Here is a 20,344-nt window from a genome sequence, read left to right on the forward strand (position 1 = left end):
CGCATAAGGGAGTTGAGACCGCGAAACTGCAACTGCGCATGTGCGGGTCCTGCACCGTAGGCGCTGAGGCTACCTACGATTGCGCGCTGAACTAGTAATTGGCGGGAGCGGGTGCCTTGAATCATGTGACCAGCTAGACCGTTCAAGATGGCGCCGCCCGGTACCCCCGGGAGGAGAGTAACTATGAGCTAATAAGCAGACTTTCCCTACCCCTCAGCTCGAGGGTTCTCGGCTGGAGGCAGAGGTGCAGCTACCCCGTCCCGCCGCCTCCGCCCAAGCGGCCCGGCCCGGGTTTCCGCTTGACGCTCTTCGCTCGACCCCGCTTAGAGCTTCCTCTTTTTGCCCCCTTTCTCCCCCCCGCTTCCTCCCTCTCTGCCTCGCGGCCCAGACCCGGTGTCGGACGAATCGTCTGGGCTCGCTTCCCTCCGAGCTTGGACTGAGAGCCCGGCCACCTCCGTGCTTGCCCAAGTGTCCAGGTCTGCGGGGCTGCAGAGGAAGGAGGCGCTGCACGGTCCCTGCCAGCGTCCCCTAGACGGGACGAGGCGTTCGAGTCCGGAACCAGGAAAGGTCCAGCGGAGGTGGGAGCTCCCGGTAAAGGAATCCTTAGGGCCTTCCCGGAGGGGCACTGGTACTTGGGCTGGGGGCGGCGCGATAGGTTCTTTGGCTGTCAGAACCGAAGGAGAATCTGAGCTCAGAGTCAAATCTCTACATTTTACGAGTAGGAAGCTGTAGCCCATGGCGTTTGTAATTATGTGGGCATCTTCATATAATTATGAGCCAAATTGTGCCTTAGGAATCAGAAAGATTGGGAACGAGGGGAATTCGCCCCTTAGGAAGGTGTCACAGATGGTTTGTGCTGGGTCCAGCTTTGTCTTATGTCCGTAGGTTGTTAGGTACCTTTGGTACATTTAATTAGGTACATTTAAATTTATCCCACTTTTTCAGATGAAATATTCCAGAGAAGTGAGACTTATCCAAGGCCTCCTGACCTAATCCAGTACCATTCTTTCACTGTTAACAACCTGAGCCTGTTTCATTTCCAGTTTTTTTTATGTGCAGAGCACTCTTGCATTCCTGCATCCAAGAATGAAGTAATCTTTTTAGAGGTAGATAGGTATGGGAAAAGCATCACTATATTAGAGGTCTTGCTTATTAATTTGCAAATGAACTGAGTTCCTGTCCAGCTTAGAAAAGTCACAGGATTCCATGCTTAGCTGAAAAGATTTCTAATAAAGTTGGTTTAAGGAGCACCTGTAAAATCTTGGCATTTTTTAAAATCAGCTCGAGCTTGGTGTAGTTGGAAGAGCACTGGAGAACTGTTCAGGCTTGACTCTCTCTGCCAGTCACTAGCTGTGCAGCCTTAGGCAAGTCACTTTACTTCAGACCCCGGTTGCCTGTACAACGGGAAAAATGGGCATCTCAAAACTGCCTTCCATCCCCAGTATTTTATGCTTCTCTCATTTAGTCACTTTTAAGTGGTTACCTATAAAGCATTCTTAAACTTGTATGAAATTTAATCACACTTTTACAATGTCCTTTGATTAACAAAGCAAGACAAAAGATCCAAACAAGTTAGTTTGAGGCTTCATAATTGTGCATATTTATGGTGCCTGTTACTTAGATTGGAGACCTGAAGCCCAGACTTCTCTATGCAACATCATTCATTTTTCAGTCATGTCCGACCCCTTTTGGAATTTTCTTGAGGAAGATGCTAGAGTGGTTTGCCTTTCCTTCTCCAGCTCCTTTTTACAGATGAAGAAACTGAGATAAACAGGGTTGAATGACTTGCCAGGCTCACAGGGCTAGTTTGAGGCCAGATTTGAAAGCAGGAAGAGGAATCTTCCAACATAGACAAGTCCTTGAGTCTTTCATTTTATCCAAATAACCATTTGGTTCTTGCTTTTCTCCAGATAACCACTGATTTCATGTTTCTAAATGAATGAGCAAGCCCAGTAATTTGTCTTTCTCTTTCAGTAAGGAAAATGAAATCCCAGGAGTTGAAAAAAATGGGAGATGATGAGAAAGAATTAGTGACTGAAAGAAGAGAAGAAATAACTGTCCAGTTACAGGAACCTAATGCCAGCCGTCAGCAGGATGGTGGCACTATCATGGAGTGCTCTAAGTCTGTTCCTTGTGGATGGGAAAGGATTGTGAAGCAAAGATTATCTGGAAAAACAGCTGGAAAATATGATGTTTATTTTATCAGGTAAATAAAGTAGATAAGATGTCTCATAAATCATTCATTCAGAAAACATTTATTTAGAACCAAGTATGTGATGTGCCCAAGCAGGTGATAAGTACAAAGGCAGGAATTTTGTGGTCTAATGATATGCCTTTTTCCTTCCTTCCTTTTTTTTGCCTACATTGTAAGGCAAAAGTTAGACCAACATTATTGTGTTATAAAATATTTTGGGATCTTTGAAATCACCTAGGGCAGCTTAGTGGCACAAAGGTTAGAGTGTTTAGAGTCTGGAAGACCTGAGCTCCAATCCTACCTGGAACACTTACATACTTACCAGCTATGTGACCCCGGGCAAGTCACTTAATCTCTGTCTGCCTCAGTTTTTTCAGCCATAAAATGGGGATTATAACACCTTGAGGATCAAATGAGATAGTATTTATAATGTGCTTAGTGCACAGTGCCTGGCACACAGTAGGTGCTATATATAAATGCTTATTCCCCCCCATCTTGAATGGAAATACTCAAACTTCCATCATTTTCAGCAGTAAAAGTTAAATGCTTTTTACAGGTCTTGGAATGGAAATTCTTGCTTAGCTAACTCAAATTTTATTCATTTCTCTTTTTAAATTTTTCATAATCATCATTGAATCAGTTCTCTTTATTTCCTTTTCTAGCCCTGAAGGAGTGAAGCTCAGATCCAAAAGTTTACTTGCATGTTACCTTCACCAAAGTGGAGAGACTTCTCTTAAGCCAGAAGACTTTGACTTCCGGGCCCCTCCCAAGAGCTACCCTCTGTCAGGACCCCCACATCCCAGCCAGGAGGCTCTGGAAGCACAGTTCCAGGTGGAGCCAAGCTGCCAGAGCCCAAAGCAGAAGCTTAGGACACGTCAAAGGAAAGAGAAAGATGGGCTTCCTCCCCCATTTAGGGTGTCACAGGTGCAGGACCAAAATAGTGAACTGTCTTGCTTCACTTTCCACCAGAGGCTCCAGAAGGGTGCTGATGTCATTGGTTCTCAGAACCTGAAAAAGCTCACAGGAAAGGCAGCAGCTGCAGAAGGGAGTCACATTAAGGAAGTGAAGAAAAGGGGTAGGAAAGGGCCTTCTGGTTGCATTCAAAGACGAAAAAGGGCAGCATCTGGTGAAGCAGCTGTTTCCAGTGCACACAGAGCTGACCTTGAGAGACCCCTGTGCTGTTCTGATGATGGAATGAGTGACGAGCATGTCAGAGTGACCAATGAAGAAGAAAGCAGACTGATAAATAAAATACTTACTTCAGGCTCCCATTCCCAAATGCATGCTGCACAAGGAGCTTTTTGTACAGAAAATACACTATGTGCCAATGAAGTTTCAGAATATAAAGAAAAGAGTGGGCGTACCCCTGTAGGATCTGAAAGGACCTTTATAGAAACTGGGGAAGAGAAGCGTTTGCAGGCTGACATTTTAAAATGTAATTCTGAAATAGACAGTAGCAGCTCCCAGGATGAAAAAGATTTGACTTTTGTGACGACATTTCAAGGTATACTTGTGTTTTCAAGAACTGCTGAAGTTTGCTTGGGGGAGCTGTTAAAAGTTTACCATTCCAGAAGTTTGTACACTGGGCCTGGACATTGTGTGGAACTTGAGAATCTAGAGAAAATTCAAAGATGTTCTATGCCGTAGGTCCCCATAGTAGGTCACTATTTTGTGGATTTTTGTCTTACTTTTTCTAAATATAATTTAAAATATTTACACATTATAACCGACTGATAGGACTTTCATTTTGACAGTTTGGAAAAAAAACACAATCTTAGACAAATGTTGCCCATTATATTCATATTAAGATAAGTTACTGATTTTAATCTTTCCCTGGAGGATCTCTAAGCCGGTAAGCCCTGCCACCTTCCCCACCTGGGGGATTCCAAAGCAGGCAGTGCTTCACTCTCTGAGGCTTACAAACACCAACAGGGAGTGGAACATGGCTGCCAACTCTCCCTCCTCTCCATCTTCCACACTATTAGCAAACCCCCTGGGCTAAGATTTGGGGCTCTGGTTCCTCACTTTGTTCTATACGAACCACTAAGTAGTAGTAATCAGTTTTCTTCTCTGCCGTTCTTCATACCTTGATGTATATTGTGTTGTATCTGTAGATTGTTTCTGTGTTATAGATCATGCAGAATTTTTTTTCTTTAATCTAATGTAACTATTCTGAAATGTTCCTTTAAATAACTCATGACTTTTAAGCATCTCTGTAGTAGTTTATTTATTCATTAGGAAATCAATGAATAATACCACTTTGCCCACTACGGGCCTCCTCCCACTGTGGTGTGTGGAGGTGACCCAGGTTCTCCACGGCTGTGTCAGTGGGTCAAGCAGAAGCCCTGGCAGGCCTCACCAAGCTGTTCCCGTAGGAGGGGTTTTGTAGAGCAGATCCATGTTCAGATCCAAGATGGATTCAGTGGCCTTCTGCAGCTGTGAGATTCTGAGACTAGAACCAGAACACATTACCCAACCTCTGCAAATGGGTGTGTTACCATTAGGAGCTAAACTTCAGATGAGAGGATTTGATTGTCAGCTCTTACTCATATTAAGTAGAGATTTAGAGAAATGGATGAGTTTTATAGACACTTCTCTAGAGAACTTTAATAACACCATAAAAGTTACCAGTTACCTTCTGGGAACTAAGAGACCTGCCTAGGTACTCTTGGCTGCTGAATCGCTCCCTTGGGGTCAGTCCCTTCAGCATTTAAACCTTTCAGGAAGACAAAGTTTGCTCAGTCACCATAACTATGCAGGCTCCTCTGCCCATATGGTATTTAAGTTATCAGTGCTTATAGCCCCATATGTCATAAAAACTCTGGGCAGTTTGCCTCACCTTTTTATTGTTTCTGCCTCTATGACATTTACTTTAATTATGAATTTTCTAAATAATACTAGAAGCTGGCATTTATATAGCGCTTTGCAATAATTTTACAGATGCTATCTCATTTGATCCTTATCACAACCCTAGTGGAGGTGGTACTATTACTGTCCCTGTTTAACAGTTGAGGAAACTCGGGCAGATAGAAATTAAATGACTTGCCCAAGGTCACCTAGCTGATAAATGTCTGAGGTGGGATTTGAATTCAGGTCTTCCTGATTCCAGCTCCCCCTCTCCATCCAGTGCTAATTCTCTTTCCAGAAAATACCATCCAACGAACACAAGTAGAAAGAAGGAAAACCAGCCAGTATTTCTCCAACAAATACAACAAAGAAGGTATGGGAATATAGCAGTTGGATTCTAAAACCACTTTGAGTATCTAACATTGACATGATGTATTTGTTTAGCCCTTAGTCCACCTCGACGGAAATTGTTTAAAAAGTGGACTCCACCTCGGTCCCCTTTTAATCTTGTCCAAGAAACACTCTTTCATGACCCATGGAAGCTCCTCATTGCTACCATATTTCTCAACAGGACGTCAGGTAAGTGAAACTGTGTTTGTAACTCTGTGTTAGTAGAAGCATAGTGCAAAGACCTGGTTTCTAGACTTGGCTCAGCCACCAACCAGTTATGTCACTTTAGGCAAGCAGATTGTCCTCTGAGCCTCAGCTTCCTGACTCTTAAAGTGCAGGGTTTACACCAGATGGTATCCATGGTCCCTCTCTCCATCTTTCTGACTGTGGGTGAAAATGCCTTCTTCCTTTTTTCATCAAGATACTTTCTTGCTTCTGGAGAGAACCTACTCAGTTTTGGTCCCCAGTGGAGCTGTCTAACATAATTTATTCAAGCTCTTCATATTTTTTCTTGGAAACCAGTAATTCTCAGCTTGTGTCCCCAAGCTCCGTTGTCTCTTGCTTTTTAGAGCTTAGGCTCTCCAAGTTTTACCATTTCTGAAACACTTTTTCTCGTTTGTTCTTCCATTCTTCAATTTTTCTTTCTCTCCACAGCCACTCTACTTAGAAAGGCTACAGTGAGACTTTTTACGATCTTTTCTGTATAGTCACTTCTTACATTCTTCATCTTGAATTCCATGGACAGTCCTATTTCCAGTCATCTGACCTGCTCCTGCACCCTGAAGATCCCTGGGTTTGCCGTCCACTCTACATAGGTTATCTCACCAGTTAGAGTCCAAGCCTCTGAGAGTAGGGACTGTCTCGGCTCTTTTTCTCTTTGTATCTACAGTACTTGGTGACAAAAAGAAAAGATTAGTGAGACTCACACCTTGAAGAAAGCCTGACATTAGATAGAGTGTACTGCACCCATCACTCCCCATCTCTGCAAAGAAGCAGGGGACGACCTCTCTCCGCTCTTTCCTGTGGGAACAAGCTTGGTCATTACTACTTCTCTGCAATCAGTTCTCATTCTTCATTTTTGCTCTTTGTTCATTCCATGTCCATGGCTGTAAGCACTGTGTGTTTTATGTTCCTGGTTCTGCCTCTTTTGCATCAGTTGATACTTCTTCCCATGTTTCTCAACAGCCTTCAAATTTGTTGTTTTTTACAGGTCAGCAATATTCCACTGCATCCAGGTACCACAACTTGTGGAGCCATTCCCCAATAAATGGGCATTTACTTTATTTTCAATTCTTCAGTACTACAAAAAGTATGAGGCCTTTCTTTTTATCACTGGCCTCCGTGGGGTAATGGCCTCCCAATGTAACAACTCTGGACCTCTTTTTTTTTTTTAAGCAATCGGGGTTAAGTAACTTGCTCAAGGTTACACGGCCAGTTATTTCTGGGTGTGGTGCTGAGTATCTGAGCCCGGATTTGATCCAGGTCATCCCGACACTGGAGCCTACTGGAGCCTGTGCTCTTACTTGCTGAGCCACCTGGCCGCCCCTAAGCAATTGGGGTTAAGTAACTTGCTCAAGGTTACACGGCCAGGTGTTTCTGGTTGGGTGCTAAGTGTCTGAGCCCGGGATTCGATCTCCAGGTCTTCTCAACACTGGAGCCGCTGCTCCTACTCACTGTGCTACCTGGCCGCCCCAACTCTGGACCTCTTTAAGAGCTAGAGATGTGGTGATATCAGACTGGTTCTGGTCTTCTAGAGATTCTCATTTCTTTTATTTATTTCTTCAGACTTTCTGTTAGGTTTTCTGTAAGATTTTTCTTTTTAAAGTTTCTGTCCTTTTCCCTCTTTTTTTTGTTTGTTTTTATCTCCACTTGTATTTGCTGCATTTGTTTTTCTTTTTGTGATCAAGGGAACTGGCCTTAGTTGTGGTCACTCACTCACATCGACCCGCCAGAAATCTCACATCTCAGTTGTTCCTATTTCTTTCCAAAAGTTCCTTAATATCATTTGGCATTTCTGCTTTGTTTTGTTTTATTTGGGGTGGCGGGTGGGGTGGGGGGAATTAGCTATGATTTTATAATTTTGTTACTTGGATAGGGAAAGTATAATTACTATGTATCCTTCAACTAATATCCCATAGAGCCCCTGACTAATCAGTTTTTTATGTTTCAGGCTATTAGCCAACAAGTATTGGTTTTCTTGTGCAGGGTAGTTAATGGTTTCAGGAATGACTGGTAGAGGGAGCCCCACCTATCCTGCCCTAGCAGAGAGGGCTGATTTTGGCCAGATCACCCTATTTCATTGTGTATCACCAGTAAAAGCCTGCCCAGGAACATAAAAGTTTCAACCCCAGAAACTTTTTTCCAACCAAAAGTAAATCTGCTTTGAGCTTCACAATCTCTGAATAAGAGGTAAACAAACAGAAAAGTCAAGTGAGCCGGAAGCCCACCTTGAATGACCGTCTTCACCAGCTGCTGTCTGTTTCTAGGCAAGATGGCGATACCTGTGCTCTGGGAGTTTCTGGAGAGGTACCCTTCTGCCGAGGTGGCCAGAAATGCAGACTGGAAGGAGGTATCAGAACTCCTCAAGCCTCTCGGCCTCTACGATCTTAGAGCCAAGACTATTATCAAATTCTCAGGTACTTTCCTTTGCCAGGGAATATGAAAATATCAAACCTTCAAAAGAACCACAACTAAAATGCTAGCGTCCTGTTATGCCCAGATGACTTATACGTGTATCCTCTTGTACTGGAATGCATTCATTTAGCCCAGGCCTAGACACAAGACTTTAAAACCATTCCACCTCTCCTGCACCTGTTTACCACTAAGTCAGACAACAAATCATACTTCATCAGGGTCTGTCACTTTGATAGGCTGCAGTGAAACATGCAGAGCAGTGCTGGAGGCAAGTTCCTGCCCTCCTGGTGCTTAAAGCAGCATTGTTGTCATTCACTCGTGTCTGGGTCTGACACTTCCTAACTCCACTCAGGGTTTTCTCAGCAAGGATCCTGGAGTCGTTTGCCATTTCCTTCTCCAGCTCATTTTACAGATGAGGAAACTGAGGCAAACAGAGTTAAATGACTTGGCTCAGAGTCACATGGCTGCTGAGTGTCTGAGGCTGGATTTGAACACAGGTCTTCCTGACTCTGGAGCTGGTGCTCTCTCCACCGCACCTAGAGGTGGAAAAATAGAAAATAAGCATCAGTCATTCGGAGAAGGGAAGGTGCAACGGTCTCTTCTCACTTTAGATTCCACTACCTTAACAGGAGGGGCCTTAGTATGTGGTGAGTGAATGAATGAATGAATGGGCATCAGGTCACATACTAAATGCTGAGGTTGATAGGGAAGACTTCCTGGCCTTTTGCCTTCTCTTCCTTTCAGTCTGTCCCCTTTTCTTGGGGCTTGTTCAAACTGCTTATTTCATGAGTCTTTCCTCTAGATGAATATCTCACCAAGCAGTGGAGGTACCCAATCGAGCTGCACGGGATTGGAAAATATGGCAATGACTCGTACAGAATTTTTTGTGTCAACGAATGGAAGCAGGTGAGGAGTCTCCCACACCCAGAAGCTAACTAAGCAACAGCCTTTGTATCTGAGGAAGAACCACCACCGGTTTCAGCCAGATGGCGGGAGCTGCCCCTCTGGTCTCCATGGCAGCACTGGGGACGGCAGCTGGGAAAGGGCTTCTCTCTCCCTCCACCAAGCAGACTCCAGGGAGAGCTGCACACAACCTCTGCTCTCTCTGGCCCTGTCTGTGTCACAGGCCTTCATGACCCAGTCCTACAAGGCACCTTATAGGCCTGGCAGTACAGTCCACCTGGTTGACTCTCACTCCCTTAGGCAGGCAGGAAGTGGGAAGAGCCCAGGGCTCAGGATCCAGAGACCCGGGCTTTTGTCCCAGCTCTGCTTTATAGCTGTGTGACCTTGGGTGGGTCACTGTCCTCCCTGCTCTCTTTCTTCATCTGTAAAACAGGCATATGATCCCTCATGATGCTTGGGTGACGTCACCTCAGCTCTAGGGTTATTCTGAGGAAAATGCTTTGTGAACTCTCAGGTGCTGTCCCATTGTGAACCCTGAGCCAGCCGGTGATAGCAGCCCTCACAAGATTAATCTGCTCTGCTCTGACATCCCCAGCAGTGGTAGGCAGGGGACTCTCCCCTCTCACGGGGATGGTGCAGCAGAATCCATCCAGTTCCTCTTCCACACAACAGCACTTTGATTATTCAGGGGGTATTATTATCCCTTGCCTCAATTGCTTTGTGTCCAGGTAAAGTCTCCCCAGGTCCCTCTGCCTCCTCCTGGAAGTCCCTTCACTATCCTGGTCACCCTCCCAGAACATGCTCTGATTTTGTTCCTATAATAGAGGTGCTAGGTCTAACCAGCGTAGAGCACAGTAGGGCTACAGCGCCGTGGACTTGAGTCAGTGCAGCCTAAAGCGGCCTTCACTTCTCGTGCTGCTGATTGTCACTGACGATTCAGTCAGTGAGCTCCTTAAGGCTTTGTCTTATGAGCCACCGCCATATCCCCACCATCTTCTGCTTGACTTTTTCTAAAATGGAGAAGTCCCCAAGTACAAGATTGGCCTTTCAGCCCCATTATATGGTTTGTCCCCAAAGTCTTAGTGCCGTTTTAAGCTTTAATAGATTAATATTTAATTTGTTAGATTTGGGCTTCTCTCTCTAGCCTTGGGGATCCTTAGGGATCTCGATTCTGCCATCTGGTGTCTACGTTTACCTCCCAGGTGGGTGTCACTCATAAATTTAATTTGCACATTCTGACTATCCCTCAGTGTTGAAAAGATGAAAGAACCCTGTGGGACACACTAGAAGTCTCCCCCTGGATTGAGAGGATTCCTTCACTTTGGTTGTTTGTACAGCTATGAATCCACCTCAGTGGCCTGTAAGCCAGCTCACACCCTCCCTTGTTGTCCACAAGATATCGTGATGTCTTTGTAAATGGCTTCTTTGTGCACCTTCCTCAGCCCAGAGACCCTCCTGTTTCCCCCTCTCCCCAGCTGGAGCTCCATGTTCATCCTTATTTTGTAGAATATGAGGCCCATACAGTCACATTGGTAGTAAGCAGCAGAGGCAGGATTCGAACCCAGATTCTCTGACTCCCATCCAGTGTTGTTTTCACTCCCCTGTATTGCCTGTTTATTATCCCTATGGATGAGCCTCCAATGTCAGACTAAAAGTGGACCGGTGGCCGTGACACTGATGACCAATTCGAATAATTCTGCTTCCCACTGGGGCCATAAGAATTTTTAAAATAGAAGTTAATAGCATAGATTTGTTTCTGCTTCAGCTTATCTCTTTTTTTCTCATTTTTTTTCTTCCAGGTCCATCCTGAAGACCATAAGTTAAATAAATATCATGACTGGCTCTGGGAAAATCACAAAAAACTAAGTCTTAGTTGAAAAGACTTAATATTTCAAACTGGATATGTAACTGCATCAGGCCTCCCTCTTAGGAGCATACAGTCATCACCAACCGGACCTCTCCTCATGCTCTCTGCCCATACAGATTGAAATCATAGCAAACATGGATGGGATCAAGTTATACAAATTTTATTAAATGACAGCTGTGCTCCCCATTGTGTCTGTAACCAAGTGTGCCTGAAAAATGCTTTGTTACTTTTTAAAATAAACAGGGACCAAATTTCACTTGTTGTATAGGGTTTTTGCCTTGAAACATGCAATGCCAGGACTGATTTTGCACAGCAAGCAAGTTGCATAAGATCTAGACCTGGAAAGGGATCCCAAAATTCATATTCCTCCTGGTTGTGTGATTTCAGAGCCAAAAGCTTCCTCCCACGCCCCTATGTTTAAAACAAAGAAAGAAAGAAAATCAGAAAACTTTCTTCACAAGCTGACTGAAACCAGAATTCCAGAATGGTAAAGCTTTGATCCCTCTTGCAATTCAAATGTCCTGGGAGTAGGGAACCATATATGCCTATTAGTCTTTTATATGTATATATATACTTATATATCTTAGTGTGGATTACTTTGAAATCAATTCTAAGAGGTACAGCAATACTATACATGGCCCAGTAAGCATAAGTTTACTGTGAACTCGTAAGAGAGATAAATGCCAAGGCCCTTGGTAAAAAGCCTGCAGCCTGGAGGCAGCCCTCCCACAAAGTCCTTACTCTTATGTGTGTTCACATTATGTCACTCCAGAAGTCACTGCATGTCAAATAAGCCTCCTGCCCTGCCTGGTCCCTTACTAAGATGCTCTATCGAGCCCTGAGCCTTCTCAGATCTGTAAAGGTCAGGGAGAGATGGGGAGTTGGACTTTGATCCTCTGAGAACCTAGAGACCTGACATGGGAAAATACTAACTTATGTGATCACACCTTCCCCCTCCACCAGTTGTGGCCAAGTGCTGATGGAGAGGTCCCACAGCAATTGTGCCAAACTAAAATAGAAATGGGGGCCATCAATCAATCCATACGTAGGATCCTCAGGCTGCATATTATCTTAGTTTTAAAATGTAATGTTACTTGTTTTATTGTATTTCTATTTCTTTTGTCAGATTTTAGGGGCAGCATGCATGTTTGACACCTCTGCCCTAGAGGATTCTTACTGTGTGTGATGCCAATGTGAATTAGCTTTTATATCTTCTCCCAGGAGTCATTTCTGAAAGAGGGAGAAGAAAGGTAATGGTTGGGACTGGGGAGAAGCCCTGCTCCCCCCCCCCCAAAGTAAACCTCATCTTTTCAGTGTTTCATCATTATTCTCCACAGATACTGGTCAGGAACCTTCCATATACTTAGTCTTGGGCCTAGCCACCGGACCTCTTGTATTATTACATGACAAGTCTCTGAACTAGAGACACTTGGGTCCTCACATACATCCCTAACACAATCCCGGTGTGACATAAAGCAACACAGGGCACCAACTTCTAGAGAAGCTGCTTCAGTGTCAAAGCTAATTTTCTTACCTAACTTTTACAAGATTACCACACTACAAAACAGGAGAGGAAAATGGGAGTAGAGTCATTGAAGCATTTTATTTTCATTTTAATTCACCGAAGAGAACAGAATCATACAAGTAGGACAGGTTTGAAAGAGTTACATGTTAGGGGGAGCTAGGTGGCACAGTAGATAGCGCACTGATCCAGGAGTTAGGAGGACCTGAGATCAAATCTAGCCTCAAACTCTTGAAACTAACTATGTGACTCTTGGCAAGTCACTTAACCTCAACTGCCTCACCAAAAAGTTACATATTACATTTACTACATGCTTAAAAGGAAAAGCAAGCTGTGTAAAATTAGGGATTTGCAGTTTCATTAACCTCTGTTTTTGGTTCATCATAAGTGGAAATGCCTGGTTTATTCATCTATTAAATGTAGAATAATTTTTTAAGACAAAAAAAATTGCCATGCTATATTCAGGATATCCCAGAAATCTTAGTGTGTTAGCTGCGGTAGCTTAAAACCTCACTAAGATTTTTGGAGAATCTCTCAATTGCTATTGATACATAGCACAGGAGAGTATCCCAAGTATGGTGCCCATGGTCACCATGGACCTAATTATCTTCAATGGGAAATTACTAGGAAGTGGTGTGTAGTCTAGAAAGAGATCACTGGTTCATCAATCAGAGGCTTCCTTGGAAGACTGCCTGTTTGCTGCTAGTTGCCAGATGCTGCAATAAACGGTTCTGAACTGGTCTGCTGTTTAAAGATGACCCACATGCCAGAACTGAGTTTCCTCGGCCAATTCAAACACTTCTCATCAACTTCACTCCATTTCATCTAAGAACATTTTGAAATAAATCTAAAGTGTTAATTTGATTAGTTGATCCTCACCTCATAGAGCCATCCAATATCTTATCACTTAATGTGGAAAGGGGTGACTTGATTGATTTATTCAACCAACTCCACCCTTACATATGTCCTAGATTTGAAAGTCCTGTGATCCTGTTACTCTCCTGAGAGCTATCTCCCTAACTATCCAGCATGGTACTCTGATACTTAACATGCATGATGTACATCTAAGTTTCCATTATCACCCTAGAGTCATAACAATTCAAAATTCTAATTAGAATATCTGTTCAGATCTCTTGGGGGCAGCCCCTAGCCAAACAGATGGGTACAATTGGAGCACAGTTTAAAAATTAGACTCTCACTGTCCACCCTCAGAACTTCTGCAAACCCGAGAACATTCTCTGGCACTGAAAATGGCATTATATACCCCAAAGCCTAATATGTGCCAAGTACAGTGGTAAGAATAAGATAAAGGATACAAAGAACACATTCTGACCTAAAAAAAGGAGAAATAACACATGTATAGAAAAAACTAATACATGATAACTTAATTAGGAGCAAAATAAAATATTCAGTGAGACTGGACAGAGAAAGTATAAAGTTGTTCAGTGGAGTCCGACTCCACCACTTTTCTTGTTAAAGATAGTGTAGTGGTTTGCCATTTCCTTCTCTAGTGTGTCCTCATTTTACAGATGAGGAACTGGGCAAATAGGGGTTAAAGGACTTACCAGGATCACACAACTAGGAAGTATCTGAGATTTGAAGTCAGATCTTCCCGATGTTCTAACCACCGCACTAAGTTACTATTAATAAGTGAGGTCTGTCTCCCCGTCCGTGCCTAACACAGCGCCCTGCCCATAATCAGCTTTTAAATGTAACAAATGTCTCTTTCGTTGAAATGAATACCCCTTTAGTCCTGACCTTTGTTTTCCCTGTGGCAGGAGGGTGTACCGGACTTCTTCCTGAGAGAGTAATGTGTTCTTTTGTATCCTCTTTGTAGAGAAGACGAGGGGCTTCTTTAGATTTCCTGATGGCTGTAGCAGCACCCCTACCCTTAGCCCCAAGGTAGACGGGTAGGTATCATCAGCTGTGACAGGGGCCGCACATGTGGTTGACATTGATGTAGCAAGTTCGCAGGCATCCCAAGGTTCTGATCTGGCATTCTATACAATCGGAGCTGCGAGACTGTAGTCATGGCATCGAATTTCGCAAAGCACTGTTCGAAGCTGCCACACCTAGTTAGGAGCAAAAAAGTGCAAGGGGCAGTCGCCCTTGGCACTCCTTAAAGACTTATTTGCTGTTCATCAAAGGCTTTGATTACTACTTCTACACCTTCCCACCATTTTCCACAGTCTTCAGATGATCGTCCGCTACAACATGAAGGACCGACTCACATATGCTGTTAGGTAAGACTCCACGTGCAGCAATCCCTCGGGATCCTTGGGGCAGATGAGGCAAAAGTCCTCTATTATAGGTGTGAAAAGCACTGGTTTGGAAATCAGCAGCAGTCTTGGGGTCTAGTTCTTCCTATACCGCTGTGTGACCTTGGACAAATTTTCCCTCTTCTCTGAACCTCATTCTCTTCCCCACAAATGAAACAAAGAGGGCTGTGGGTAGGCCCCATTATCTACCTCCAAGGGCCCTTCTAACTATAAGTCTAAGACACTGAAGCCTCATCCACTCGTACTGAGTCCTTACAAAAGTCCCAAGGACTGAGCAAGGTGGATAGCCTGAGCTTGGGAGTAATTTCTGAACTTTTCATGCTCCCTTTGGGGGAACTGAAGTTCTCTTTACTCAGAGAACTGTTTGCAAGCTGGGCGGTGCCGGGCAACAGTCCCTGGGCTAGTTTGCAATGGAATCTAGACAGCCCGGCAGAACTAACCGGAAAGTCACAGATAATTGGGCTTAAAAGGACCCTTTGAGACCATCTAAGCCAAGTTCCTGATTTTACAAAGAAGGAAAGTGGAGGTCAGGTGACTTGCTGGAGTTCTCCCAGCTGGGAGGCAGAGCCAAGATTTAGACTGTGGGCTCCAAGTCGAGTTTTGATTCCTCAAAGGCGGAGCTGTTGCCTAAACCGGGAGCAAGTGTTTGAAAATTAAGCCCCTGCTCTATTATCGATCAGGGCGTTTAAGGCTTCTTTGTAACATTGTGAATCGATATCACAAAATCAGTAATACCCAGTGTGCCCCTCCTGGGCTTTATTTTAACATTCAGTTTGATTTCATTCCTCAAAGCACGCTTTAAGTCTGTGTCCTAGTAACAGACAAGCAAAGGACCACACAGTTTTTCTTCATTCAGCAGTATTCAATAAACATTAAGGACAGCCTTTTTTGTAGGCAATCCTTAAACAGGACTTTTGGTGTGCTTTTTTTAAGCCCCTGCCCTCAAGGGGCTTACATTCTAGTATGGAAGATAAGATAAAGATATATGGCAAATTGAAATTTTTTTTAAAAATCAGAAAAACCTCTTATGAAATAAAGTAAAGCAAAAACACAGCAAAACATGTACAAAGAGGAATGGAATCCATAATAACCCCAATAATAAGTAAGGAAATGGGAATGAGAATAGACAAAATCTTGATCAGGAGATGGAGAACTCAAAAGATGTTGTGTGATCTTTTAAAAAAAATTAATTTTCGTGTAAAAAGTTACTAAGCTGGATTGTTTTTCTTGATAATCACTGTTAGATTTATAATCTATAATTTTTATAATATATAGATTTCTATTTCTATAATATATTTACATATCTAATTAAAATATATTTGCATCCTCTTTTATTAATTTATTTAGTTTTCAACATTCACTTCCATAAGATTTTGAATTCCAAATTTTCTCCCCATCTCTCCCCTCCCCCTATTCCAAGATGGCATGCATTCCGATTACCCCTTCCCCCAATCTACCCTCCCTTCTATCATCCCCCACCCTTCTATTTTCCTGTAGGGCAAGATAGATTTCTATACCCCATTGCCTGTATATCTTATTTCCCAGTTGCATGTAAAAACAGTTTTTAACATTCATTTTTAAAACTTTGAGTTCCAGATTCGATTAAAATATATTTAATATCTTTTAACAATATATAAGTTTATAATATATAAACTTATAATTTATAACATATTAACTCAAAAAAAAATGAGAACCACAAGCAAAGAAGACAAGTGTTTGCCACTAGGTTTGGCCTTTCCTGCATTTGCACAAGCAGTCCCTCTTCTCTCCTCTACCTAAAATGCATTCTTTTCTCTCTTCCTCTTTCTTAGCTTCCTTTAAGGCTCAACTGGGATGCTACCTCTTCCTTAATGACATCTTCCCCAGTTCATTAGGGCTCTGTCCCTCCTCCATTACCTTGCATTTACTTATCTGTGTCCATGGTGGGAGCCATCTTGGTGAAGTGGATAGTGCTGGCTTCAGTTTCAAATAGCAGGTCACATATTTACAAGCAGCATAATCCTATGGTAAATCACTTCACCTCTGTTTCCTCATCTCTAGAATGGAGATAACAATAGTTCCTACTTCACAAGATGGTTGTGAGGACCAAATGAGGTAAGGTGTGGAAAAATCTTTGCAAACTTTACAATGCCTATAGAAATAAGGATAGGAGCAGGACCTGTGACTTCTTTGGTGGAGAGGACCCTGGATTGCAGAAATTTCCTCTACCAATGCAAGTGAGCACTTCCACTTTGATTCCTGGTGTCTTATGGGGTTAGAAGGTTGACTAGAACACTAAGAGGTTAAGTGATTTGTCCAAAGTCACACAGTCAGAGGTGGAATTTGAACTTCCTAAGTTTGAGGCTAACTCTCTGTTAACTGTACCATGTTGACCAGCTGGCTAGCTACCTAGACAGACAAACAAGCTACATAGGTAGATGATAGATTTTGTTGTTGTTCAGTCATTGAGTCATGTCTGATTCTTTGTGACCCCATAGACCACAGCACGCCAGGCTCTTCTAATTCTCCATTATCTTTCGAGGGCTGTCCAAGCTTGAGTTCATTGCTTCCATGACACTATCTATCCATCTCATCCTCTGCCATCCCCTTTTCCTTTTGCCTTCAATCTTTCTCAACATCAGGGTCTTTTCCAATGAGTCCTGTCTCTTCATTATATAGCCAAAGTACTTAAGCTTCAGCTTCAGTATTTGACCTTCAAGCAAATAAATTAACAAGTAATTTAAGTATCGACTGATTTGATCTACTTGTCGTCCCACAGGTTCTCAAAAGTTTCCTCCAGCACCACAATTCAAAAGCGCCAATTCTGTAGAACTCAACTTTCCTTCCAGTCCAACCTTCACAACCATAAATTGCTACTGGAAAAACCATAGCTTTGACTCTAAGGACCTTTGTTAGTAAGGTGATGGATGTATTCACTTTAGTACGCTGTCCAGATTTTCCTGAGCTTTCCTTTCAAGCAGCAAGTGTCTCTTAATTTCATTGCAGCACTCACCATCTGCAGTGATCTTTGAGCCCAAGAATATAAAATCTGACATTGTTTCCATTTCTTCTCCCTCTGTTTGCCAGGAAGTGATGGGACCAGTTCCAAGATCTTAGTTTCTTTTAATGTTAAGCTTCAAACCAGCTTTTACATTCTCCCCTTTCACCCTCATCAAGAGGCTTCTTAATTCTTCTTCACTTTCTGTCATCAGAGCAGTATCATCTGCGTATTTGAGATTGTTGATATTTTTCCCAGCAACCTTAATTCCAGCTTTTGAGTCATCCAGCCTAGCATTTCTCATATGAGTTAAATAAATAAGGTGACAATATACAGTCTTGTCATACTTTTCCAATCTTAAGCCACTCAGTTGTTCCATGTTTCTTGGCCTGCATACAGGTTCCTTAGGAGACAAGTAAAATAATCTGGTACTCCCATCTCTTTGAGGACTTGCCACATTTTGTTGTGATCCACACAGTCAAAAAACTTCAGGTAGTCAATAAAGCAGAAGTAGACATTTTTCTGTAATTCCCTTGCTTTCTCTACAATCCAGCAAATTTGGCCATTTGCCTCTTTGAAAACCAGCCTGCTCTTCTGGTAAATTCTCAATTCACATATTGCTGAAGCAGCTTGCAGAACTTTAAGCATAACTTTGCTGGTGAAATGAGTGCAGTTCAGTAATTTGAACATTCCTTGGCATTGCCCTTCTTTAGGGTTGGGATGTAAACTGATCTTTTCCAATCCAGTGGCCACTGTTGAGTTTTCCAGATTTGTTGGCATATTGAGTGCAGCACTTTAACAGCATCATCTTTTAGGATTTTAAATAGCTCAGCTAGAATTCTATCACCTTCACTAGTCTAAGTATTTACGACAATAATAACAACAATAAGACCCACTTGACTTCAATCTCCAGGGTGTCTGGCCCTCGATCAGTAACCACACCATTGTGGTCATTTGTGACATTAAGGTTTTTCTTGTGTAGTTTTGTATATTCTTGATACCTCTTAATCTCTGCTTCTGTGAAGTTCCTTTATCATGTCCATTTTTGCATGAAATGTTCCCTTGGTATCTCTAATTTTCTTAAAGAAACTTTGTCTTTCTCTTTCTATTGGTTTTTTGTTTGTTTGTTTTGCATTGCTCATTTGAGAAAACCTTCTCTCTCCTTACTATTCTCCAGAATTCTGCTTTCAGTTGAATATATCTTTCCATTTTTCTTTCCTTCCTTCCTCAGCTATTTATAAATACTCATCAGACAACAATCAGAATTGTTTTCTCTGTATAATATTGTGAACCCCTGTCCATAATTCTTCAGGCACTCCATTTACCAGATTTAATCCCTTACATCTATTCATCACTTCCATTTCAAATTTATAATGGATGTTATTTAGGTCATCCCTATACAGTTCGATGGTTTTCCCTACTTTCTTCAATTTAAGTCTGAAATTTGCAATAAGAAGCTCATGGTTTGAGACACAGTCAACTCCTGGTCTTATTTTAACTGACTGAATATAGCTTCTCCACCTTTGGCAGCAAAGTATATAATCCAATCAGATTTTGATATTTCCATGTGTAGAGTTGACTTTTGGATTGTTGAAAAAGAGTGCTTGCTATGACCAACAATTTAGTCTCTACCCTGCTTCATTTTCTACTCCAAGGCCAAAATTTTCTGATTTAGCATTCCAATCCCCTATGATGAATGTGACATCTGTGTGTGTGTGTGTGTGTGTGTGTGTTATTTGGTGGGGGGGAGGGGTTGGGTGTTGTTATTTGGTGTTAGAAGATGTTGTAGGTCTTCATAGAACTAATCAATGTTGGTCTCTTTGGCATTGTTGTGGAATATAAACTTGTATTACTGTGATGTTGACATTGACTTGGATTCAAACAGATATCATTCTGTCATTTTTGAGATTACATCTCAGCACTGCTTTTCCCACCCTATTCTTGACTACTTCATTTCTTCTAAGGGATTCTTGCCCACAGTCATTTATGTAATTATCACCTGAATTAAATTTACCCATTCCCATCCATTTAAGTTCTCTGACACCCGAGACGGCGATGTTTAATCTTTCCATCTCCTGTCTGACCACATCCTTGTTTCACAGATCTCACATTCCAGGTTCCTATGCAATATTGATCGGACTTTCCTTTCATCCCCAGATACATCTTCAGCTGAGCTTGCTTTCAGCTTTGGCCCAGCTGCTTCATTAGTACTGGAGCTGCTTGTGGTTGTCCTTGGCATGCCCAGTAGCATGTTGGGCACCTTCGGACCTGCGGAGCTCATCTTCTGGTTTCATATCTTTTTACATTTTGGTACTATCCCTGGGCTTTTACTGGCAAAGATACTGGAGTGGTTTGTCATTTCCTCCTCCAGTGGATCACCTTTTGTCAGAACTCTCCACTATGACCTTTCCATCTTGCATAACCCTGCAAGGCAGATCTCATAGTTTCATTGAGCTATGCAAACCCCTCCACCATGACAAGGCAATGATCCAGGAATAGGAGATAGATATATAGATAGATAGATAGACAGACATACAGACAGACAGACAGATAGATACATAGATAGATAGATAGATAGATAGATAGATAGATAGATAGATAGATGATAGATGTCAGTTACTGTTCTAATGTAGTAAATTTCCATAGTGAAAGGCAATATGTTAGCATGGGTTTGGAATCAGGAAGATAGATAGATAGATAGATAGATAGATAGATAGATAGATAGATAGAT

The 20,344-nt window shown here is 42.5% G+C and overlaps 2 protein-coding genes across 4 annotated transcripts in view; both read left to right on the top strand.

Annotated features, from left to right (window-relative positions):
- Positions 1-20,344, top strand: part of RPL32 (ribosomal protein L32) — a 180,756-nt gene that overhangs the window by 126,314 nt on the left and 34,098 nt on the right. The gene's annotated exons all lie outside the window — the stretch shown is intronic.
- Positions 109-11,091, top strand: MBD4 (methyl-CpG binding domain 4, DNA glycosylase). Of its 3 annotated transcripts, none has more exons than XM_069083887.1 (8): positions 109-591; positions 1,975-2,206; positions 2,857-3,698; positions 5,340-5,414; positions 5,486-5,620; positions 7,918-8,067; positions 8,868-8,971; positions 10,768-11,091. In XM_069083887.1, exons 2-8 carry the CDS (start codon positions 1,983-1,985, stop codon positions 10,843-10,845), a joined length of 1,608 nt encoding a protein of 535 aa, XP_068939988.1. In that variant the 5' UTR covers positions 109-591; positions 1,975-1,982; the 3' UTR covers positions 10,846-11,091. The 3 variants fall into 3 exon arrangements, with proteins under 3 accessions (XP_068939988.1, XP_068939987.1, XP_068939989.1); XM_069083886.1 differs by having other exon boundaries at positions 110-578; XM_069083888.1 differs by having other exon boundaries at positions 126-244.

The sequence above is a fragment of the Petaurus breviceps genome, unplaced genomic scaffold (genome assembly GCF_028583685.1).
Source record: "Petaurus breviceps papuanus isolate PSGF00001 unplaced genomic scaffold, PetGlider_PUasm1.0 174, whole genome shotgun sequence".
Classification (NCBI taxonomy): domain Eukaryota; kingdom Metazoa; phylum Chordata; class Mammalia; order Diprotodontia; family Petauridae; genus Petaurus; species Petaurus breviceps.